The sequence below is a fragment of the Varroa destructor genome, unplaced genomic scaffold, assembly GCF_002443255.2.
Source record: "Varroa destructor unplaced genomic scaffold, Vdes_3.0 BEIS01000002.1, whole genome shotgun sequence".
NCBI classification, from domain to species: Eukaryota; Metazoa; Arthropoda; class Arachnida; order Mesostigmata; family Varroidae; genus Varroa; species Varroa destructor.
The window spans coordinates 45,059,490-45,083,496 of record NW_019211455.1 but is presented as its reverse complement, the minus strand read 5'-3'; the positions used below and the strand labels follow the sequence as shown (position 1 = coordinate 45,083,496).

The window sequence follows — 24,007 nt, the reverse complement described above, 5'->3', positions numbered from 1 at the left end:
ATTACCTACTAAATGCTGCTATGTCCGACAAATGCTAAGTTATATTAATTGTAATTATTTGATAGTCGGAAGTAAAAATAAAACACCTAGCGTTTTTAGCTTGTCTACTAAAAAATTGGGCAAGTTTTCCTAAATCGTGGGGTCTGAAATGGGATAAATTAATTTAGAATCGACTTCCATCGAGCCCCTTCTCCTCTGCAGGTTTACGAGGAGTTACGAGCAATTTTCATTCTCTTACGGAACATCTGTTATGTCACCATATGCGCACAGTACTACACCAAATTTCAGGATAACTATGGTTTTTCGAAATGCAACATAAAGGCTATGCTGCTGGAAGTTGAATCTATGGCAATTTCATGATTTCAGGAAAGGTAAACTAACTTTCTCGCTTTGCTCCGACTGACGCTGCGTTGGCTTTGGATGCCGCAACGCTAATGCCATCAACCTTTTATGTTTTTAGATGCTCAAATCCTTCTCTTCTGTGGAAATCAAGTGTAGCCACAGTTCCGTGTAGACAGAGGTGACTGAGCGAAAGAACAGGTTCATTACGAACCGGGCGAACACGGGTAAGGGTCATTAGAGAGGGCAATGCGAAACGGGCCTGGCACCAGGCTACACTGACGTAAATGGATTAAACGCAAAAAAATGCGCACTCACGAGAAAACGGAGCAATGATAGGTGATGACGACATCTCTATTTTGCGCTATCTTTCTTCATTCTCAGTAACGCTTGGGTAATCAACTTACGCTCTTCGATTGTCGATATTGCTCACAGAATCCGAAGGTACTACTATATCTACAGAAACGACTAGCCCCATTTTAAGCGGCCAAAGTCCACAGCGTATGCAAGAGACAGCCCAGGCTGGTCCAGACCAATACGATATCAGTGGAGGAAAAGCCAGATTTCGACGCCGAAGGTCTGTCGACAAAGGCAACGTCCGCTATTTCTATGCTACAGGGATAGGAACCAAAAGGAAAAAGACTCGTAGAGAATTGCGCGGAAGATCTTACGCTGCTGATAGTAACTTCGACAGATGAGTCGATAAAGACTGGAGGGGATTTGTCTGTTTGAAAGCTGCCTGACCCTACGTGCAGCACGTACTGACATTGAAATAAAGAGAGCGAGAAATCAGATAGAAGGAAAAGATGAGTGAGGAAGAAAGCATTGTACTCCAGTATAGCGTACGTTGCCTATGTACGCGTACATGCCGTGTTCTGCAGTTGTCAGCAGGCTACAGTGCAGACACAGGAACCTCTCGGTGGGTAGTGGCGGAAACACGTAAAGGAATGGGGGAAAACTAGGACGGAAGGTCTGTCATCGTGCCGTCGTCTGCTACTGTTTTTGCGGCTGATGCTAATGCCGCTGCTGTTATGCCTGGATAGGACTTTCAACAACCCCCAGCCTCCAGCCTACAACTCAACGAAGTCGCAGAGCAGGCGAGGCTCGCGGCGTTAGAGCATGGTGTTCCCGAAAGAAGACTCATTCCCATCTTGCATCCTGTCGAGCATAGTTTCCGCCCCCGCAAGGAACCTGCCTGTTCTCCTTTTTGCAAGTGCCCCAGGTCTCCGCAAAAGCTTGCCTGCTCACCAGCTTCCTCGCTGTGCTCCTGTTACTGTGTCATTTCCACATTTGAATACCAACGACAACGGCGCCCGTGCCGCCGCCGTTGTCAGTGGCGAAACCAGTGGGCAGGTAATGAGGGTGGGAAGCAAATTGTCTCCTTTAGACACCTGCTTTGGCCATTTCATAGAGCTAGGCGGGCGGAACAAGCTGAAAGTTAGGAAGAAAGAAAAAATCAGTTTGGTGAAAGAAGCTGATGTGAGAAATAGAGAGAAGGACCGCGTCTGCTGTAACTGAAGAGACTGTTGAGACCTAGCGGAAACGCCGTGAAAAATTCGTTTTAATTTTAATAACTGGCTGTATGTTGCGGAATGACAGCGCGACGCGAGACATCTTGATTGCCGTTCTGCTGGTGCTGCTGTCACCGTCGCCATTGTCGGCTTCAGTCTTATCGAAGCTAAAACCAAAAATGAGGGAGGAAAAGACAAGAAAAAGAAACGCGAAACCCGGGGGAAACTGGAGCAGCGACGCAGCAAAGAAAACCGCGTTGAAGCCGACAATGACAACGACGCCGATGATGGCGCCAGAGCTACACACCATCAATGCGTACGGAAGTCAAAACTGGCGGACTAGAAAAAGAAGGAGGGATAGAGAGCGGAAAGAATAAGCCAAAACAAAAGAACAAAATATTCAGGATCTACGTTCCAAGGAGCAATGAGTAACGAGGCGCGCCGAGAGGAGGGGCTAAGAAACATATGGCGACGCCGAAAAAACAGTAAAAATGATTCTGGGGAAGGGATTCTGGGGAAGGAGAAAGGAGAGAATCTATTGCATTAGGTGGGCTGTCTTCCAGGCCTTGTAGGACAGGGGCAAGAATAAAACGGTGCTGAAGGACAAAGGCTGGTAAAAAAAAAGAGAAAAAAAAAACAAAAAAGATCGAAAAGAATGGGGAAAGAGCTTTTTAAAATAGCGCAAAATGACGACAGAAGTTTGATTGCGGAAAAATGGAGGAGGCGGTGAAACCGGCCCAACAAGCTGAACGTGCTTAAGGTTACGTGTCTTAATTGCAGCTGCACACATGCCAACAATGCTAGGATCAGTACTACTAATGAAATCAACTTGAAGGAAGAAACGATCAGTTGCAGGAAGCAAAGCATTACCAATGGGAGCTAGGAACAATGGGGTGCAAAGCCTGCAGGTAACCCCGGCAAAGGGAAGTCAAACACGTGGGCTGAACATTTACACTGTTGTAGCTGAAGCGGTGTGATGTTAAGTGAAGATTAGCGACTGTCCGCGCTGTCACCTTGAAATGCATTGAAGTAGACGTGTAAAGCATTAGGGGTTTATATAAAAAATCATGTGCAACATGTGCTTGATGTCTGTCTCTGATATTGCGGATTGAAGTCTTCGGCCAACAATGAATACAGCACCATATGAGCGAATAAAAAAAAAATAGCTAAAATCTAGTTGTTGTGCGGTAAGTGCTGACCGCGGTCTAACCCATGCGTGGATAATTTACAATTATAAACATAATGGTGGACATATAAGGCTCATAATACATTTAAATAAACCGCTGAGTAAAATATGCCTGCTAACGAACGATGCGGATGCCTTTTAATACAAGCTTGCATATTATGTAAGTTTTTCTCTACGCTTTGTAAATGCTTGAAAGCTTTGAAATATGTTAACAAAAGAACATAGCAGCACCAAGAAATTTGTAAACTGCCATAAGTTCTATCGATAAGTTGCCATCCTCGTGTCAGCAATACACATCTTGATCCTAAGGGCCGAATGTCGTAGCAGTGTGTGCTTGGGGGACTTGTTTCAGCAATGCGAAGTAAAAACGTATGCTTAACGAGTGTTTTAATACGATACCGATACGCATCGTCCCTTTGCAACGACTCTCTAAAATGCAAATCGTATTGTGTGTTTCGTGTTGGTGTTGGCCGGCACCAAGATATTCGTTCTCGAGAGCAGAATATAATAACATCGGACGAGCGCTTGTAAATAGATTGAAACTAAACATTGAAAGTGATGTATTTGTATGCATTAGCCCCCCTGCCCATATTATCTGCAGAGCTTTTGCAGTTCGTGAATAGGTGGTGTGGCAACTGTTGTACCATTTCTGAAAGCTGAAAATGTCTGCCCCATGTTTATATATTGTGTGACTGCCTTTAGAAATAAGCGAAAATGCGAACGGTTTCATTGATCGTACGTATTTGATCACTATATGCCTATTATAGATGCATCAGCACAGATCTAAGTGTTAGCTATGGTAATAGACTACCAGAATGGCAGCTGACAAATATTAGACAATGATGCAATGCAATTTTTCCAGTTTCTCCTCGCCTACACCATCGTCTAGAACTATTAGAGAACTATAAGCTTATGACTTAACTTGGAATGACCGATAGGGTGATGCTATGTTGTCGAATTGCATTTACGCCGCAATACTGTTACCGATATATCGATCATTATTTTTGATTCAGATAGTCACCATTGTCCACGCTGGTAGTCGATCAACATGTGCGTGATCGATCCCCTGAGGCAATACAGGTTGCGTCGTGGTTCAAGGCAGGGCTAGGCCCGTCTGTGGTGGAAGCCCCCAGAAAGCAATAGGGGCTAAAGAAATGGTAGTAAATAAGGTGATGATTCGCATGGTATGGGGGCATTCGAAACAAATTCAGAGAGAGGAAAAAGGTACAGAAAAGCTCAGTCAATACACATAAGATAATGGCACATAGAAAAGAATTCGACAGGGTTCTAGCGAACAATGAGGTTTGCTTGCTTGGAGACTTCAGCAAGTTCGTCGGGTGAAAGGCTCTGTATTTGTATTGCAACAGAAGAACAATGCCTTAGCCGTTTCGTCCCTCAAGCTTGCTCCTATAATTCCAAGTCTTTGTAGTTATCTTACGGTTATTGACGTATTAGTTCTCAACGGGCTTTTTCAAGTTTTGTCAGGACCGCCTTTGACATTGAAAATGGCATCACATATTTTTTACAATTTATGGGTCACTAAAACTACAGCAACGTAGGGGTCGTTAAATTCATATTCCATATCTAAGTAGGCATGAAGCAAACGGTATGAATACTCCCCTCCACTTTTTAAATAATAGATCTTAGCCGCATCATATCAGAAACCATATTAATCAGCGCATTATCAGTTGCTTCGGACTATTATATATCTGTTCGTGTAATCAAGCAGCCCGATATGCACACGCTTTCTAGAATAAGGCAGGCTTGGTTGGGCCGTCTTGTGCTTTATGGTTCTCTCTACGGGAACTGCTGACGACATGATTTGATCAGCCCGCAGTGATGGTGACTAACCTGTAGCGGATCTCGGATACGCCCTTTCTTGTTGAGCCTCTCTCTCGTTCCCTTCTGGCACGTACGGTCGCGTCTATCTGCTATAACAGATGTTGACTGTAGATCTCTGATCCACCTATCCGAATAGGTTTAGATCTACTTATCGACGTACATGTTCAGTCGTCACTCAGAAGTGGTAGCTGAGGTAGCGGACTACTGGGTCAACGTTCCTTGTCGGACTCTGCCGCCTTCCTCATCAGAGTTTCCTGATGCTATTTCGACACTGAAACTCGATTGGGACCGATCGTACACTGAATCGTCATTGACCATCTACAGCTAGGAAACATATGGCGATTCTAGCAGGGAGGTTCGAGTCAGGAGGCAAGACAGACTCAAACAGCCAAGAAGAGCGGAATTGGCTTATTGCGGAAATATGGTTAGGTGATGGTATTATGCACTGTAGTGAAAAAGAAAGATGATTTGAGCAGCTAGGCCACGTAAGCCGATCTAGTCGAGACTGGCAGGTTTAGAACATTGAGATAGGAAACGATTTGGCAAGGAGATGTGTTTATTTCGGCACATTTTACTATTTGTCTTTTGTAAACGAATATGGCAAATTGTGACAGATTTCAATTGCTCATAAACAGCAATTTAGTGCAGTATTCGTTAAATTCGCACACAATGTTCGCTTCACCTATTGTCCTTCTTGTAGCCGTACTTCTTGGTGTACCCGATTTCGATATCTGCACAGAATGGCTCATGTTTATACTGTACCAAACAAGACTTGATAGGGCCTAAGAAGGTCTGACTCAGCACGTGAAGTAACAGGAAGGTTTGTACGCGAAAAACGAGGAAGAAGAGGGGCGCATGCGTGTGACACGGTCGACAGCGCTTTTTTCAGTTGTCAGATAGGCCGAGCATAGCTAAAGGCACAAAGGCAAGCGGTAAGGGGAGTCGGTAGACCTAAAGACAAGATGGAAAGATCGGTAGAAATACGAAGCCGTTGTAGATGTAGGATACCTGAGGAAACAGGTCCTGACGGAAAGAAGGGGGAAAAGGAACAGGCTGCGACGGAAACCAGACCTGCTAGCTTTAACCATACAGGTGCTACCCGCTGCTGCCTGGTAGCTGAGCGACCGTTAATACAATTATACGTTCGTCCTATTTCCTCTACAGACTCAGCTTCGTAATCTGGCCCAACTCCGTGTTTAATAGGGCTCTGCTGTCAACCTATGCGTCGATAAACGCAATGGCTGTGGTCGCCTCATATTAGGCACACGACGTACCTCGGTGCGACAATACTGCGGCTTGTCCCGCGTAGCCCCGTTTCCATAGCGACCCTTCGCGCCTTTACCAGCAAATAGTAGTCCTGGGGGTAGCTTAGCATTATACGTTGACGAACTTAGCAAGGTTAACAACAGAGTACGATATGTGAAGCATCGGCCAACTCGCGAACGACGCTGCGTATATAAAGCCTGTACAAAGTAGGCACAAGATAATATACGTGAGTGAGAAAAATGAGATAAAGACCAATGCTGATGGGTGCGTAGGCTAAAAACAACATAGGCGGTAGAAGTTGACTAGGAATTGGACCAGAGGCTGTTTTAACAGGTACAAGAAACGAGCCACGAACGTTTGACTTAGTCCAACGAATCTTGAGGACTGACTATCCCACAGTAGCGAGCACTAATAAGGAGCGAACATAAGGAGCCAAAAAGGATCCGGCTTGTAACAGCAGGCAGGGAAGTGACAAACTTGGCGGTACTTACCAAGGACCAATGTAGTTACACGAGGTTAAGCTCTTTTGTTGGCTTCCCACTCGCTAGAAGCGAAAGTCTTGCAATAGGTGCTTTCCCTAGCTAGTTTTTTTTCCTATTTAGCTATGTAGGAGCCATAAACGAGCGGCCGTCGTTTCGAGATGGGTAGGTCGATCTCGAACCGACCGTACCAACCGATGTCGAATTCAATTATCAGCCCTCTACGCCTGCTGCTGCTACAGCTGCTTCTAATCGGAGATAGCAAGATGACACGCCAGCGTCAAACTAGATCGTAGGAAAAATAATGCCAATTAGACCGGCAGAGGAAATGGGTAGTAAATCAAGAAGAGAGACAGATAAACGCGACTTATACTGAAACGTACCATATACATATATGGTACGTTTCAGTATAAGTAAGGAGAGAGAGAGAGAGAGAGAGAAATTACGGGCTACTCTTGGTCGAGTTCCACGTGTATCCGTTTTTGCTTCTATTCACCTAAAGAGTAATAGGCAAACGCACTAAATAGTTGCTAATATTCGGCCAACACCAAAAAGCTAAATTACCTGTACGAAGAAATCGGATAAGTAGAACATCTGGTTGTCTTAAATGTGAGCTACAGTTATGCAGTATTTATGCGCCTCTTGTACAGCCCAATTTTGTTAGGACATTTATTCGTTTGCTATATAAGATGTATAGAAGATGAAAAAAACGACGAGAGAAGAAAAATTGATCGTAATGCTAAGTTACGTATAATTGGGTATAATTACATGTATATAGTAGAAGGAAAAACCTTCAACCTTACTTGTCGTACTTAATGCTGGTCGAATCGAATCAAAATATCCACTGTGTCTCTATAGGTATTTTACACTGCGATCTGTTAAGCTTTCCAATTAATGTTCAAGCCATGTTTAACTGAACTTCTGAATCATTCATTTAAATAATGACGCTCACCATATCATCACCAAAATTTAAGTTCTCGGGTCATCGATAATGTTGTCTAAAGATGATAATAGAAATATGTCTATATACTCTTACACCCATTTTTTCTCTTTACTCTCTTCGCACCCCACCAGTTTACTCGCAGCGCTCGTGGGCAGAGGTCGTGAGCTTTGTCTATGTGAACTGAGCCACGTGCTCAATACATCAATAAGCAATATGCCGAAGACGCTTTACTTTGCCGACATGCCGGGGGCGCTTCTTTATTTCTGCTCTCAACGATTACTACGAAGAGGCGACGGCCACCTGCAACACGGAGAAATGTTGTTGATGCCAGCCAGCTTGCGACCGATACTGCAGCGATGTAGTGGCGTTTGCGGTATTGTTCGTAACGAGGCAGGATCGATCGTCTCGACAGGCGCAAAGGGATGTGATCTCGCACAGGACGAATGTATCAGCCCATTGTCCTATTTCCTAAATATGTTGTTTTTATTTGAAAATAGGCCACTTCGATTTGATTAAGACCTCTCCTTTCATTCATGTAAAATATTTCTACCATCACATTACGTGCCGGATGAGCAGACACGAGATACTCATCAGCTTTGCTTGCCAACACCTACGAGACGGGAATAAGAGTTCATGTTAACACTGTTTCGTCGCATGAGACTTTTCCAGCTGCTCGTCCAACTTCGCTAGTCGTCACTCAAAGCCACTTCGGCTGCTGTTTATCTTTGCCTTCACCAAGCAATTTCCCAACGCTGCCTTAACGTGCCGACGCGGCCTCCAGGTCCACTCAGCTCTCGTTCGTGTTCACTGAGTTAAACTGTACGTGTAACACTGCCGAAAGCGCACTATCCTTTCACATTCGTTTACTCGGAGTAGGGATCTGTGTTTTAACACTGCCTTCCGCATAACACTATCCTATCTCACTGTTTGTCCCGGCCTCTAAATTTTCTCGCACTCTTTCCTTTGCTCTCAGGAGCACATCCGAGTTTGGACTATGCGCCTCTGTCTATTATGAGTGCCTGTACACGCTGCTTGACCCGAGCGGCATGCGTAATATAATAATGCGGTACTCCGTTGTCCACTGTGGCGTTCCATAGGGTTGTATCCCTCGTGCATCTCTCCACTTCTCTGTTTGCTCCTCTAGTTTCCTTTTGCCATCTTTCTTTCCTTCATGCCTTCCCCCATTCTTTCTATTCTTCCCGTCTCCTTGGTCTATGACAGCGACCAGCTGCCCTAAATGGTCACGCTGATGGTGGTAAGATGACATAGTTGTTTAATCCTGCTAATGGAAACGAGGACGGCTGCAACCTCCACTAGTAGTAGTAAGTATTACGGCTATTACGAAATACGAAGAAGAAGCAAAATAGAGGACCTGGCTAGCCAGTTACTTCCCTCCTATGGTATCGTAAGTTGGGAGACTAACGCTCGGAGGTTCGCTGCTGTTAGGACCCCCAGAACTGCAAGCACGCAGCTGAAACCGTTGTGTAGGACAGTCAACGTCCCTATGCCTCTGTTGTCTTTAGCTGATCAAGAAAGGAAGCGAAGACTTCGATGTTGAGCAGGTGAGGGAGGAATCACGAAAACACAGCTGCTCGTCATTATATGGAATGACAAGAATTGGGGATTACGAGCAACGCGAACGGGCCTGCCTGTAGTGGCACTGTCTGACTCGGCAGTTCTATGTTGAGGGAGTACTAAGGAGAGGAGCAATAGGGAGAAGTACCTGTGTGAAACGAGGAGTGCGGTCATCTTATGGACCCCACGGATAAAATAATTCCTACAAGAAAAGACAAGTACTTAATCAAATCTGATGGATTTGGCGAAAATATGCATAGTGTAGAGGTCATAATGTGAAAAATCTTTGCAATAGGTAATTATTACCTAACTAATAAGCTTGCAGTTTGATTTGTGTGCTACGTCTGAATTTCAAAACTTTGGTTCCATTGACTTTCATTACTTCACATGAGTCTGACTTTTAATAAGGTTTTACCCGAGCGATGCCCAAAAACATTGAATGTTAATACAAGCTGAACTGTTAACTAACCTCAGACAGGCGTGGAACTCTGGGGACCTCGTTGGGTAGGCAACTGCGTTGTAGAGTGGCAGTACCATATTATCGCTTACGAGAGAGCCAATAAGGAAATGCCCTATCGGTTACTATTTAAATGATGTGACTTCGGGTGTATTAGACGGCTTTGAAGGCGGGTTTGGGATAAAAACAACCTGATAGTCACTTTGACCCGACGGGACTTAACGAGCTACCGTAAACCCCTTACTCAAGGGAGTAGACTTTTAAGCCGAGAGTTAGTCGTCAAATGGATACACGATAACTTCTATAGAAGTATGGAGGTAGAACTTACTCGCTTGCTACACTCATTTACCTTATAATCCATTATAGTTGACACGTAAGACCTGTTTACACTATGTTGCAATATAGTCAGCTCTGCTAGTTTAATTTCAAACTCTGTAAGCAGTTTAAGGTGACTTCCAAATTCTAGCATGAAACAACACCGTCACTCTTCTCCGGTGCACATCTGTGTTCATGCTGATCATTACTGTCGTCTGCTAACTCGTCATTAATCTGAAGACGAAACTACTTTTGTTGCTTTACAACGAAATAAGAGTTGACTTCCTGTATTACAGACAGACCTGAGATCTAAACTGTGAATAGCAGACACCTACTTGAGATCTAAACTGTGAATGTCTTCTGTAGTATTGTTTTATTACGACAAATGAGTTAATATATAATAATAAAATATACGAAAAGTGTAGATGATAGCCAAAAGACTAGTTTTAGCCTACTCAATGAATCCGTCTAGGCAAACTTTACCGGCCCTGCTAGAATCAAAACCTGATCTAGTCTACGATGGTAGAGTCTAAGAGAGACGCGGCGTACTTGGAGCTTTATTTTTAAGTTTGACTTTTAGCGTTGCTTCTGTTGTCGTCGATCACAATGTAGGTAGTTCTGTCGAAGGCTATCTACATCAAACTACACCCCCTCGACTCGCATCCCGTCCTCGATGCCTATCTGAGCATTTATTGAGCGCAACCTGTTGCTGAAGGAGCGTCTAAACTCACTAAGTAGACGGAACAACAGAGATATGAGGAAGGCATGCAGTACCTGCTGCTGGTTTCGTTAGTGAATACCTCCCGTTAGTGGTCTCGTCAGAGGCAGAGCCGTTGGAAGAATTATAGTCTGTTATTAAAGACTAAAAAGTTCAAGGTAGAAATGTTTCTGTGCTTTACCCCTTCTCTAGGTTCTTCTACTTCATTCAGCTCTTTCTTTTTCTCCCTCGATCTCCTAACCAGTAAACGAAAAGACACTAGTCGACGACAGTCCTAAAGCTGTACTCATCGTATCACATTTATACATAGACCTAAGTAAAATTTTCTATGCAGCTTCGTTATGGAGATATTGCAGTTAGTAGCGATAGCGGTAGCCGAGCGTAAAGAATACGAAAAGCTGGTAACTCTGACAGAATCAGCAGGAATGTTGATTTACTAGGCCAATCTTAAAGAACATTTGATAAAATGTCGGGGGATTACCGCAGACCCGTTGCGAGCGAGAAAAATGGAACACTGAATGGTCAAAAATCAAATAACGGTATTTATCAGGTAGGCTTCCATGTTATCGTCCATCGTTTCCATTACTTTGCCGTCAAATGTTCGTTCAAGTGACTTTAGTGAAATGTCACCAGCATCGCTCATCGTAATAGTTGTCCTTGGAGGGTCACACCTTGAAGAAAGTAGGTGCAGCTAGATCATATAATTGCTGTTTTTACCGCTGTGCAGTTATTGTATGTACTGAAAGGATGACACTGGTGGTCGTTGACCAAGAAGGTCAGACGTGTCCCTTCGGAGATAACTGCCTTCGATGAGTTCTCGAACCAGCTCTCGTTGGCTTAGTTCTAACCGTTTCAGTTGCTAATGGCTGGTAATACATCTTGCGTGATAGGGTCTTAGCTATGCTATGTTATATTTGTTTTATTTTATCCTCTCTGTGCGACTTCATCAGAGGTTTTTACCAGCGTCTTTTGCTAGCTAGCCTATGCAAGAAACAGTGAATTTTACACCGGTTTCAGAGTTGTTTTCGAACACATCATGGTAGATCCGTCCGAATGGCATTTGGGTGATCTTTTGATAATGGTACCAGCTAGATGATTTATGCTAGCTTCGAAACTGGCCGAAGTGAACATAATTTGGCCGGAGAGCTAGACTCGAAACTACGATGAATAGGGTCTTGGTTAATACAGTCGCTGTCGATAAGGTTTCAATGACGATCGAATTTTGTTGTCTACTTCGCCCCGTCGTGTGCACTCTAAACTGTCTTCAAAAGTCCCCATTGCCTTTTGAGATGCAAATTCCAACTGTGAACTTTTTTTTACGACCAACATCTTCACGAGCTCTAACACGTAGCAGCCGCTATATCAGTGGTTATGAAGTGCAAAACAGTCGATACCCTGGCAGAGCTTGGGTAATCTCTTCTTTTAACTGGTAAGCAGACGCTGGAAGAAATTATCAAATTGACGAACTTCAGCAGCAAAAATACTATTAGCTGCTGTCGCGACGACACAGACAATTGTAAGTAAGGGCGCTGACGCTGTAATCGAAACGCCATTGATAGGATAACGTAAGAGAGCAACAATTTTGTATAGACGTTGATGCTTCACAGTTTATTGGATAATTGCTTCGTTTATGGAAATAGACGGGACAATCTAAACCCTTGTAACTTTACTAACGGAATAATTTCTCGCATCCATATAGATATTATTAATGATAGCTTTATTCACGTGTATGCTCTGTACTTATGCTTGTTGGTCAATTCAAACGCCATTGTCTCAGTCGCGGTCATCGCACTGCATAGCGTCTGCCGTGTTCAGGACGCTAAAACCGTTACCGGCTGCAACATACGGATTTTACTATTGTGTTTGTTTGTATAGGCATGGTTGCAGATAATCTGCTACAGTGACTTGTTTGCTAACGACTGAAAGAACTGCTAATGGGTGGGTGTCGTCGGTAAGCGTTTGATGTTGGGCGTCGCCAAGAGCTGTGGTTGATGACCTCGAGATCATCAAAGAACAAGACAGCATATGTCTGCATGTCCACGTGTGAGGTTCTATACAGTTATTCGTGAGCTAGTTGATTTGCGGCGTTCTCCCTTCGAAATAAGACGGTGGCAGGCAAAGCCCTGACGGCGGTATAGGAATCACGTAAGTTGCAGAGCCTCGGCCGCAGACAAAGTGTTCGCATGTCTGCCTCAATGACCAGCAACAGCTTTCTTCGGTTCTTGTTGGTTTCTGCCCTTTTCGCAAAGTCGACGCCAAACAGGTGACCGAAACGGCATCATTGGTAGCATGCGTTGGGGAGTGGCTACAGCTCTACAGCTAATGAGTACAACCGGGCGACGGGCGGCCGACAAGTGCCTACTAAGGGGTGTCCGGCTACCTGAGTTCAGCGGGTTAGCAGGACCCAAAGCTAGCATCTCAACAGTAGGGGCAATAACACACATCTTAAACAAGACCTGCAAGTTAGATCTTGTAGGCTGCTTTAACAAAGGAGCAAAAAAAGGCGAGCAGACCTACCAGCTCTTGTAAAGAGAAGTTGCTGCTGATGCTGCTTTTGCCGTTCTGACCAGCAGGACACACAAGGCCCCTATGTCATCGACGGGGTGGGTGGCCGGTACCGCCGATGCCCTGTCTGTATTGTAGGCGGCTTATCTCCCAATTAACAACAGTCCTCACCGCGGCAGAAGTTTACAGCCAAAGACGATGAGGTCCTTAGGCCCTGGTATTGCTTTGTATCCCTTCAAGGGACAGTTGCCTTCTACTGGCCACGTAGAAGCGCGCGTTATAAACCAGCTCTCATTAGTCCAACGATTACTAGCACATAGGATGCAGCTACCAAAAACTGGGTGACAGGCTTGGGAAAATGTTGGGGTTTGGAAGGAGTCGCATAAGCGACAACTTATAAAACCCGTCTATGTATGCTGTCGTTCCTTCCAGCTGAAGATCAGCCACTAAGTAAAGCCAACTGAATCGACTTGTTTCCTAGTCAGAGACTTGGTACGAAGCGTCCACCGCAGCAGATCGACCTTGTCTTGTAGGACTTATTCCCAACGGAAAGAAATAAATGGTTCAGTGTCGTCAAGGGTACCCTGGCACGTGTTTCATTTTGTCGCGTCTTGTCGAGATTTCCGATCAAAGGAACGTACTTATGCTAACAGGTTAGCTACCGCGACAATTACTTCGCGATAGCAGTTAAATGCTTGTCATAGTCAGCGAGATTCTAAAGATAGATTTACGTTCTAAATCACGGCATTTTTCGCTTCTATACTGGCATTAATTCATCATTACACAAATCCACGCTTCTGTATCAAACGGCACTTGCAGCGCATCGTATACGTCGTTTAGGCCTGGTAAACCAATGGGTAAGACGGCTTGAAATTGATCAAGTTTTTAGGCCCATTGGCCTTCGTTGTTGCAATGCTATTCACTGGTGTCGCTTTGAGCTCTTTCATCCTCTTTGACACAAAGTTGTGCTGGTCGCGTGTAGTATGACATGGCTTATGCAGTCTGCTATCGCTTCCACTATCGAGGCCTCCTCCCAGAGCCTTTCAGTGAAGACAGCCAGAACTGATTCCCTTTGCTTTCGGTTCGTATGTATTTAGTCTTTACTTCGCCAAGCTGATTTATAGAGTTACTTTTTTCTTCCTTGTAGTTATAACGGAGTGGGAGAAGCAGTGAAGTCTATGGAAAAAAAGAGTGAAAATCGTGACACCCACGCGACATTTACAACGAACAAACCTTCCATGTGTTGCCGCCGTTGCCTTGTCACTCCCCCTTACCTCCTCTCACATGTTCCTTTTCTCCCTCTTTTAGTAGACTCTCGTATCAGAAGCTTTTGTTACACAAGACAAACGTCCCTCGAATGGGGTCAACCAGCGGGTGCAGTAACGGCATTTGCCTCGTCCAGTGGAGCTCATCTTCAGCTGAATAATAACAATAAAAGTCAGACACGTTAAACAGGCCCTTGCACTTAACTTAGTCTATTTGTTGTGAGACGCACGTTTAGTCAACCTACATACAGTATGTATACGATGCATATAAGAAAGGGCAAGAGCACTTTACTGAAAAGCACTCCGGGTTTAGCTGGCTTTGCCGGCTGGTCAGAACCGACGATATGCAGGCCCCTGTTAGTAGCTCGGCCCGGTGTTCGCATTAGATTATGGTAATGTCAGAACTGTTTCTCATGCGCCGTCACCGTAGTGAAGAAATGAAGAACAGGAAGACACATCAGATGATGATAAAAGATGGAAGCGGATCAGTGACCGGTTAATACCATTTGTGAGGAGCAGCGGGGATCCGGTCAAGGCAACGACTCCTATGGGCGCGTTTACCACTTTCTGCGATCGCCTTGTGTTCGCGATCGGGTAATCGATGTACCTTTCTTCTTGACATGGCAAATGCATAGCGCTCTAGTTTTGAGATGACGACGAAACATCTTGACTAAACAGAAGACCCAATTCACCATGGTCTCAGAGAAGATAATTGGTCGTTCTTTTAAGTCGATGCTAGAAGATCCTACAAATAGAAAGGTAAAGGTGAAAAAACGACAACAACGATAGGTATGGTACGACACGAGACAAAGCGCAAACAGTCTTGTTCTGCCACCAAAGACCAACGCTCTGGGACGGCAGCCAGTAAATCCAGTAAACAAGGAAGAAATGTTTTGAAAAGCACTACAGTAGCAATGACTTGTGTTGGCGATGTCAGTTTTTTCGTGGGCAGAAAGTGTGGAAAAGGAAGATAACCCAGAACACGTGATCAACGTTGACCACATGGCGTCTTTACATCGACACAGCGTTCGGTGACCTAGGGTTGGAACCATTAAGTGATTGCCCACTTGATTGTGTGATGGAACATTTGCTTTGAAAATATATCTATTTAACACATGTGTTGACCACATCCAATGTACGTGTCAGCTCACTCAATTCTGTTAGCGTCATCAAACTCTAAAGTATCATTTCCCGAAAGATAAAAAATTTACCCAATTGCCTAACGTGGGTGATTATATTCAACGGAATGTCAAGCAGCTGAATTACACTCAAAAACGGGGGTGTTTACCTTAGCAGTCTGCCGATGTTCATCCCTGGAAGCCTTCTATTTTTCCAGTCACCCGCGCCGCAACGCGGTATGTACTAGCTTGGTTATTCGTTGACCGGTAACTTTCAGAAAACACGCATCTGGAGCCTGTTAGCAGTGTGAAGTGTTCTCTCTCTTTCCTTTTCCACTTGCCCTACCTGGATTCACTGGATTTGTTTCGTTGAGGCGTCAAGAATCGGGTATCCGAGAAGCACTGTCACCCGTAAAGGTAGTGAATGCGCACATTTGGACGTATCTTCACCTCTGGCTACTACGGCCAACTTCAAGGTTGCAATTAAGATGGAAGAAACCTAGCGTCATAGTGGAAATAATGGTGGCAACAGAAACCCTATGAATTTTAATGCAATTCAGCACCAGCAGAAGCTGAGCATATAACAACTACCTAACTCTATGCTCCACAAGGCCTTGCCGCTGCATCTTTTTCAAACAACTCCTATAGCTCTTTTCTGCTCTTCGCTAGTCAGAGTCGAGGTCCACAGCCCACACCGCCCTGATTGCCATGTGAGGCGAAATGGGACGACGCAGGTGCTGTATACTTAACCAGACATCAGCTGAGGCTTCGGACGTTTCGGTCTTTCCCTTCAGGTGATGTTCAGCTATAGGTGGCATCGGATCTTCGGCGTGATGAGCCAGCGATGATCCGCGCATACGATCAGATCGTGAATGCTCCAAATTCACTGCAACGTCTGTTTGCCAGTTTGCTTAACGGAGGACTGCCGCTTACAATATACCGAATGAACTAGTCGACGAATCGCCGAGACCTTCTTTTAAGCACAAACGTTTCTGACAGTCTTGGCCTTCTCCACAAGACGAAGATGCAGGAAGATCACACCCGACCAGTACGGTGATATCGCTGTCCCTTGTGCAAAGAACCTTGGGAGACTGCTCAAGTCGGCTTTTACTTTTTTTTTACAGTCGTGGGGCATAGTCTGCTTGAGATTGGACGGAATTGAGGGATACTCAGGCGCTCATTCGTCTGTGCTCCTCAAACGTGCGTCTTCTTGCAAAATGCGGGCTGCTCCTAAAGTTGGTCTATGAGTCGACAGCGACAGCACCGCCGGCGCCTCCCCGGCAATTAATAACCGCCAGCCAGTGAGGATTACCAGGAGCGACTTAGCTGCGTCTGCGGGTCTTCTTAAGACGGAAATGGAACCGAGCAGTTGTTGATCTTAGCTAAACTACAAAGGTTTGCGGGACGACGCCCTAATTGCCCCTTGGCTGTCTCCTTCAGCGTTAGTTCCTAGCCAGTGGTGTGCAGAGGAGGCTCTGAGCGCAGAGGGCTTTTGCGCAGGCCTCCAGTGGCGCTGGCTAGCTACCTGCGGATGCGACGGTTTTAGCGCCGGATGAGCTCGACTGACGGTGAAACGAAGCGCATAAGCAGCTAAGGCCTCAACGCTATCAAGAGGATTGGAAGATCTATAGTGCAATGTTGGTTTAGTAGGTAAAAGAGGAAGTGATGGGGGTTGAGGCTGAGGTGCCAAAAAAGCTTCCTGGGAACTCTAGAGGCTGACGTGTCTTGCCGGTGATTCCCTGCTGTTCGCTTTACTCGTTCATGAAGGTGCACTGGTGATGAAAAAACTGGAAGGGAGGCGGTTTCATGAAATTGTGCAGGCAGTTTAGTCATACCAAATAGTAATGAAAATCACTTAAATATGTTCTCAATAATCAGATGAGCAATCCAGATATAATGTATTAATGATGGTTTAGTCCATGTGTAGCGTGTATGCACTTCATGCCACAAAGGCTTGTCTAGATGTTGTATATGTGCGTGTCTTAATGCTTACTGTGTATTATACGTGAAGTAACTCCCTTTATATACACATGCGAATTGGGTGGTATTTACCTTCATTTGAAAGAACGATTCTTAGTATCTTTCAACCAAATGATAAACGTCCAAGCCAACGCGTATATTATATACGAGGATGCATAAAAGTAGTGTCTTTATTTTGTATATAATACGACTGAATTACAAGGGTTAATTAACTACGTTTTACTTAGGAAACCTACGATTTTTTTTTCTCTGTTTTAATTATAGCAAGTGCAAATTAACGACGACTTCTGCGGGATGGAGGTAAACACACCACTGGATGGAGCAATGGCCATCGAAGCTTCGCCCGTCCTCACCTATCCATCAACGCTGCTATCTGCTGTGAGCGCTGTCTCGACTCACGACTATACCGTCACTTTCCTTGGAACGTCAGACGGCCACCTGAAAAAGGTTAGTACACTAATTTACGTCAAGGACAAGCAAACATGCCATTTTTATTATCGGCCCTTGTTGTAACGTGTTGATTGGTCGAGTCCATACTTTTCCCAAAATGGAACAATAGGACATTTTCGACGCAAGACAACCTCCGTGTTCTCACGAGTAAGCCTATGATTTAAGCGGTTTATTTGACCTATTTTTTTTTTATTCGTCGAAGGAAACGTTGCTTCACTACTTGCCATATGCATTTGTCCATCGTTACGATTGGCATTGCCAAACCAGTTTTGTTTGAGATCGAACATTGATACCGCATACAATTTTCTGTCTGCCATAATAGCTCTAAAGCAACTGTTAGAGCGAGACGGCGGCCTTTTCTACACAGCATTTTTATCAACCTATCACTTTTCATTTACCAGGATTGTCCAAGATGCTCCGTATTTTTTTTTTTGGTATTTGTGTCGATTCTCTGTGCCCAGGGGAACAGGCCAGTAAACCCTGCTAGTCACCCGTCACTAGCGCTGTCCTTGCTGGGGGATTTCCCCTTAAGCCCTGCCTGCCGTAGAAACGTTTGCTGAGCAGAATAGAAAGCTTTCAATCAACTACGTGCCTCGTACCGTTCAATAGTGACGATGTTGAGGTGATGAAAAGTAGATAGTGAAGGTGAGAAAACGTTGATTGCATTATGCATCATAAAAACTATGTCATTCGTTCCTTTTATTGAAGATTAGGTGCTGATCGTTTATTTGTTACGTATGCGCTTAACTGTCGTTGTTTGCGGTGAGGGAGGCGCCTTGTGGTATTGCATGTAAAGATGCAGGATCGCAACGAAGGACGCCAACGTTCGGCCGCTGCAGACTGTTATTGGCGATCAAGCTGATCAAAGTACGTGCTTACGTTGATTGTGCTGTTCAGGGAAACGCCTCAAGGACAGCGAATAGAAGAGGTTAGAGACTTTGCGATAGGATTGTCGAACACGACGAACGTGTTACACGTGACCATTTCCGCTCAGCTGTCTACTGCGACCGTATCGATTCATTGTAGAAATACTCGTGCGGATAGAAATCGTTGGCTGATGGCTTAGTTAATGGTTGCTTGAATAATGTGTGAGTGTGGAATTAAGGATTTCGCCGCTGTCGATCGCCAAGTTGCTGTCGATCACACCACCTCAAATCATTCACTAGCACTTACCGCGCTGACGAACTTATCAGTAGCTGCCCTTGCGACTGCTGTGATTGCATTGGATAAAATATTATGGGAAAATGCTTCGTGAAGACACTGTTCTCGCGTTTAACCTCGTGACGAGGGCAGCTCAAGACCTACGGGATTGAACAATCTACTAATCTATTCGATACTCGATAGCTAGTGCTGCCTCTGTGTCCGACTGTCGGTCTGTTTTTGTTTTTGTTAGGCGTGTCGCTTTAGATATTTAGTAGGGGTGTGTATGTAAAAGCTAGGGTAGACTATATTTTAGTAGACTGGGCAGGATGTCTTGTCCTGATCGAATGATACCCTTTTTTAAGTCGAGGTCTATGTGGGGAACAGGGTCGATCTTAATACCAATAGAAAGTTTACGATAAGCTCAAACCAAATCGAACCCATCGTCCTAGTGAATCTAAGTCAACCTTATCACGTCCAAAATAGTGGTAACAGTGATCGCAAGGAAATGTCCTCGTCATTTAACCACCATGTCCTCGTCACGTTAAATACTACTATCGCACACCTGACTAATCGAACAATTTACCGTTCAACAAATCTACGAATCTTTTTTGCAGCAACAATTAAGCAGTATTCTAGAAAAGCTAAAAACTGTCAAGTATTTAACACCCGCTAATGGTACTGTATTTACTATTATGTTAAGGTCGAATAGGTGATGGACAACAGTCGTCCTGAGTCTGCCAATAGGCTGATCTTTTTCTCTTATGTACTCATAATCAGGTCTTGATACGGTAAAATTACACAAATCATGGTGGGTATGTTCTATGGGGTAGCTGGCCTATTTACCAAATGCTATACTTTGTCATACAAGGAGGTTGGAAACAACGGCACGATAAACTGGAAAAGATAGGTAAATGAATCGGCTAGAACTCACTCTTTTAAGGATTCACTAAAATCAATTCCGTTCGTGTGTACTGTAAAGAAAAAAAAAAACAATTCGCGTTTTCTATTCCTATGTATCGCTTTTAGGATACACTTATCCTTGGAAATATAGGCCGGACTGAATCTTCCGTCAAGACCATTAAATTTGCAACACTCTTAATTAAGGCTTTTTTTTTTTGAAGAAATTTTCACTTTGTGTCTCCAAGATATTAATCCATAGCACTCCATATCGAGGCTCGTAACTCGACAAAGAGCTTCTCTTTTTTTGCTAGTCCACCTGACTTTTGCAGTACCAATTCCCTAAAACCAACGACCCAACAGGCAGAGCAGCTGACGGCTGTCTGCAAATATTACAGACGGATCTCGTGTAGTGACGACTTTGCATAGACGTGAGTGTGCCTTAGCAGTGCTAGTAGCAATGGTTGTTGTCACATTTACTTATACAGCTAATAGATGCACACGATACGTGCCAAGAGGACCGACAAAGACCTTGGCTGGGCTGACTACAGCGATCCAAGGCTAACTGCCTGAACCTTCGAATCTGTAGCTAAGATTTGGCGCAAAAACAGATGATTTCTTGGGAAAAACAGAGAGTTTACTTGGCAACGATAGCTAAACGGTTTCAACGGACGGAAACTTCACGGAGACAACAATGGGCTTCGAATTTGCTTTTTTTTTTTTTAATTTTTGCAAGTCAATTTTACGAGCAGGATGTGCTCGAGTTGTATGTCTCATCTGTTGAATACGTCCACTGCAGGACGTTTAGCGTCGTCTACATGTACTATCGTGACCTTATGGCTTAATGCAGTTGACATGTATGAAACTAACGTAATAGTAATTCATTCGTTAAGGCCTGCCGAAGAGCGACGAGAAGCTAACAAAGCTATCCTATTGGTATGCCAACTGGATCCATCCGTTACGTATTGTCGAAGTACGTCTATGCTATGAGCTGTACAGTGCGTGTACTCGTAATTATGCATCGGTTTAAGCTTAATAGTTGCAATATTACTTTATTTAACCATTCCAGTAATAAATAACTTAGTTAATAATAACTTCATTAATAAACAACTTCCATAAACCCAGTGGACCTAACCAGGATAGTCGAATTTGTTACGTAACCAATAATACGGCTAAATCGTCACTCAAATACACTTCAGCTCGTAAAGTGTCGAGCTAATAAAGTTTTACTAAAACAGAAAGCGCATTCCTATTACTTCACGCGCATACAAAATCTGCAACTAGCTGTCGAAATTGGTGCTGGATATGTATAAACTACCGCGAAGCAAATATTGGCCGGCGTATTTGGCTGCCTTACAGTATGCACATTCAGTTTATAAACCTCGCGTTCCTTAATAACCTGGTCAGAATCACCTACAAATTTCCATAGAACGTCATACTGTGTTGACGCCTTTTTTTTTTTAATCATATCAGTTCATTTCATAAGATTTTGATCTTTGTCCTAAATGATGGTAACTTAAGTGTTACAGTCCTCGCTCACGTCGGCCTTCATCAGTTGGTCTTTGTGTTCGCACTGCTGACTACGCCGTCATTTAGATTCGAGAACGCTTGGCTTATTTCGTCGTCAACAAATCGCAGAGGGACTGTTTCCACGCCGGTTGTTTGCACCCAATCGACGGCTGCGAATGTTGGCCATTTGTACGATCCGTCAACCCGTTGAAGACTTCTGCGAAGAGTCTGCAACGACCTTTAGAATGAACCGACCATTGTATCAACATGGTGCCATCTAGTAAGGTCATCGTGCTTTACAAAACCAGTAGAACAGCTGTGCACGGTCAGTCCGTCACCGTCCTCTTTTTTTCGTATCCCCAAGAACCTACGCTAGGCCAAGGCCCAAATCTTTTCCCCTCGAACCTCATGGGCGTCGGTAAGTGGTGGCACAAAGTCTTTCTTTCTACAACTATGACATTCTGGGTTCCATCGACTAGTCAACGGATGTGTGAAGGGCACTGTGTCTAGATCTCTATTACAAGATATCATAGGAAGTGTGTGTTATATTTCAGCGAAGTTCCTTGCAACGCCTAGTGGCCCGTGCCACTGCTATTAGTTACCACTAGTGAGTGCAACAATTTTCGCCTTATCCGTGATCTGTTCAGCTCATGTTGTATAGTGTAAAAGGAGAAAGAGTGTGGTGGGGTTGTTTGTCCTATTTCCGTTCCGCGACCAAATGATCAGATCGAAATCCGCGCAGTAGTTGACGACTAACGAGGTACGACGGTAGGCAATTCGGTTTTGCGTAACTCACCAGTTATCACACGCTACTGGCTGGCCTTTCACGTGTTATTTGGTTTGCAAGTAGTGATATCGATATGCCTGCTGGCAGCTGATTTTTATCCCGGAGGCTAGCGACCCCTAGATGGTGGAATGTTCTAGTTTAAAACGAGTGCGTTTATGCATAATATATATATATATATATGTATATATGTATATATGCATACAACAAACGGATTAGGACATTGAGAACAGGGCATCGTCTTCACAGAACTGTGGCCATGTATGAACGGCAAAATGGCGCCATTTTCAAGTACATGCATCAGTTTGATAGACAAAATAAGTCTATTTGATTTACGCAATTTTAAAAATGTACACAAAAAATTACTGTTACAATGCTTTTAGTAATTCAAAAATCTGTATTTAATAGCAATGCAAAAAATGCTGTACACAATCTAATTGTGTTAGCGTGTGAAATCCTTATAGAAAAAGACAGATCCATACACAGAATTTATATATATGTAAAGGGCTATTTGAGATTAGTTGGTCAACAGTATATATGACAAGAGTTTCCTTTATGTCGCCACGTACTTTAGCACACGATGCGCATGTGTGGCAGCTTTCAATGGCCACCTCGTCAAAATTTCGAAGCTAAGTTGTGTAAGTAGCATAAAATTTACAACGAGCGGTCATGTTAGCCCAAAAACGATTTTATTGCAACTGAGTGGGACTGAAAAAATCTAAATCAAAGGTCTCACCAATGACAGTTAAGTGTTGATAGTGCCAAACTTGGTGGGCGTCGTGCCAGAACTCTCCGTTACCACTTAAGTGACCGTTCGTACCCCCCTCTTCATTTGCACGACGAGTGACCGTTTTACTTTTGTGGCCATACTCAGCTCTTAGTGCCATAGAGTAAATGTTCTTCTTTACTCGAACGATCGTCAGGCTCTCTCGTAGCCGTGTCCCTGCAGCCAAATCGCTACTCTCGGCAAGCTCTGCCCCCCAAACTTCTCGCTGTCCGTTTAAATTACCTTTCACTATTTGTCCAGTACAGGCTAAATATCGTCATTAGTGGTGGGGTGAGTAGCCAAAAAGGACAGAGGGAAAAAGATACAAAGAAGAAATGACTGATAGAGAGTGACGAAGGCAAAGTTGAAACTTTCTATGGTTGGTTGAAACGACCCGGATGATTCGTCATCCTAGAGGCACTAGCCGAGCGGAGACAGACTGAGGCTCTTCTAAGTGACTTTTGCCGGCCAACATCCGTCAGCAGGAGTCATCCTTTTTGCTGTGCTGTCTCTGTCTTGTGTGTGCATTCTTCGATCATCGGTTCCTGTACTCAGGTGTTCAGGAACGCACTGGCCACGCAGGCTTTTAGGCATAAAAGGATAGCCATAGCTATAGCTATTGCTCTCATAGGCCCGCAAGAAGCCACCAACGGATAAGCTTGGTCACTTGTAGACACTGTGGCCACTAAAGCTACACTTCACGGTACCATTGATAAAAGTGATCACTAGCAAGCTACTTTTACATAGCTTCATATATAGATGGGTAACCTCGACCATTAAACAAGCCGCGGCCGAGAAGAAATTCATGTTTCATTAAACCGAGCAGGATAATACGTATTAGCATACAACATATGTCTTGTCTAGTGGGAAACAGGTGCGATAACATTTACTATAGTTGACTCAAGTGTCAATTATTTTTTCCAATATTTTATTATTATCTGCTTGGTAGCAATGCTAGG

The 24,007-nt window shown here is 44.2% G+C and overlaps 1 protein-coding gene across 4 annotated transcripts in view; it reads left to right on the top strand.

The window, feature by feature from the left end:
* The window catches only part of PlexA (plexin A), a 208,683-nt gene that overhangs the window by 120,025 nt on the left and 64,651 nt on the right, over positions 1-24,007 (top strand). For all 4 annotated transcript variants that reach the window (XM_086979996.1, XM_086979995.1, XM_022795233.2 and 1 more), the window contains exon 3: positions 17,764-17,946. In XM_086979996.1, coding sequence (XP_086836122.1) covers positions 17,764-17,946 — 183 coding nt within the window. The remainder of the gene's footprint in view (positions 1-17,763; positions 17,947-24,007) is intronic.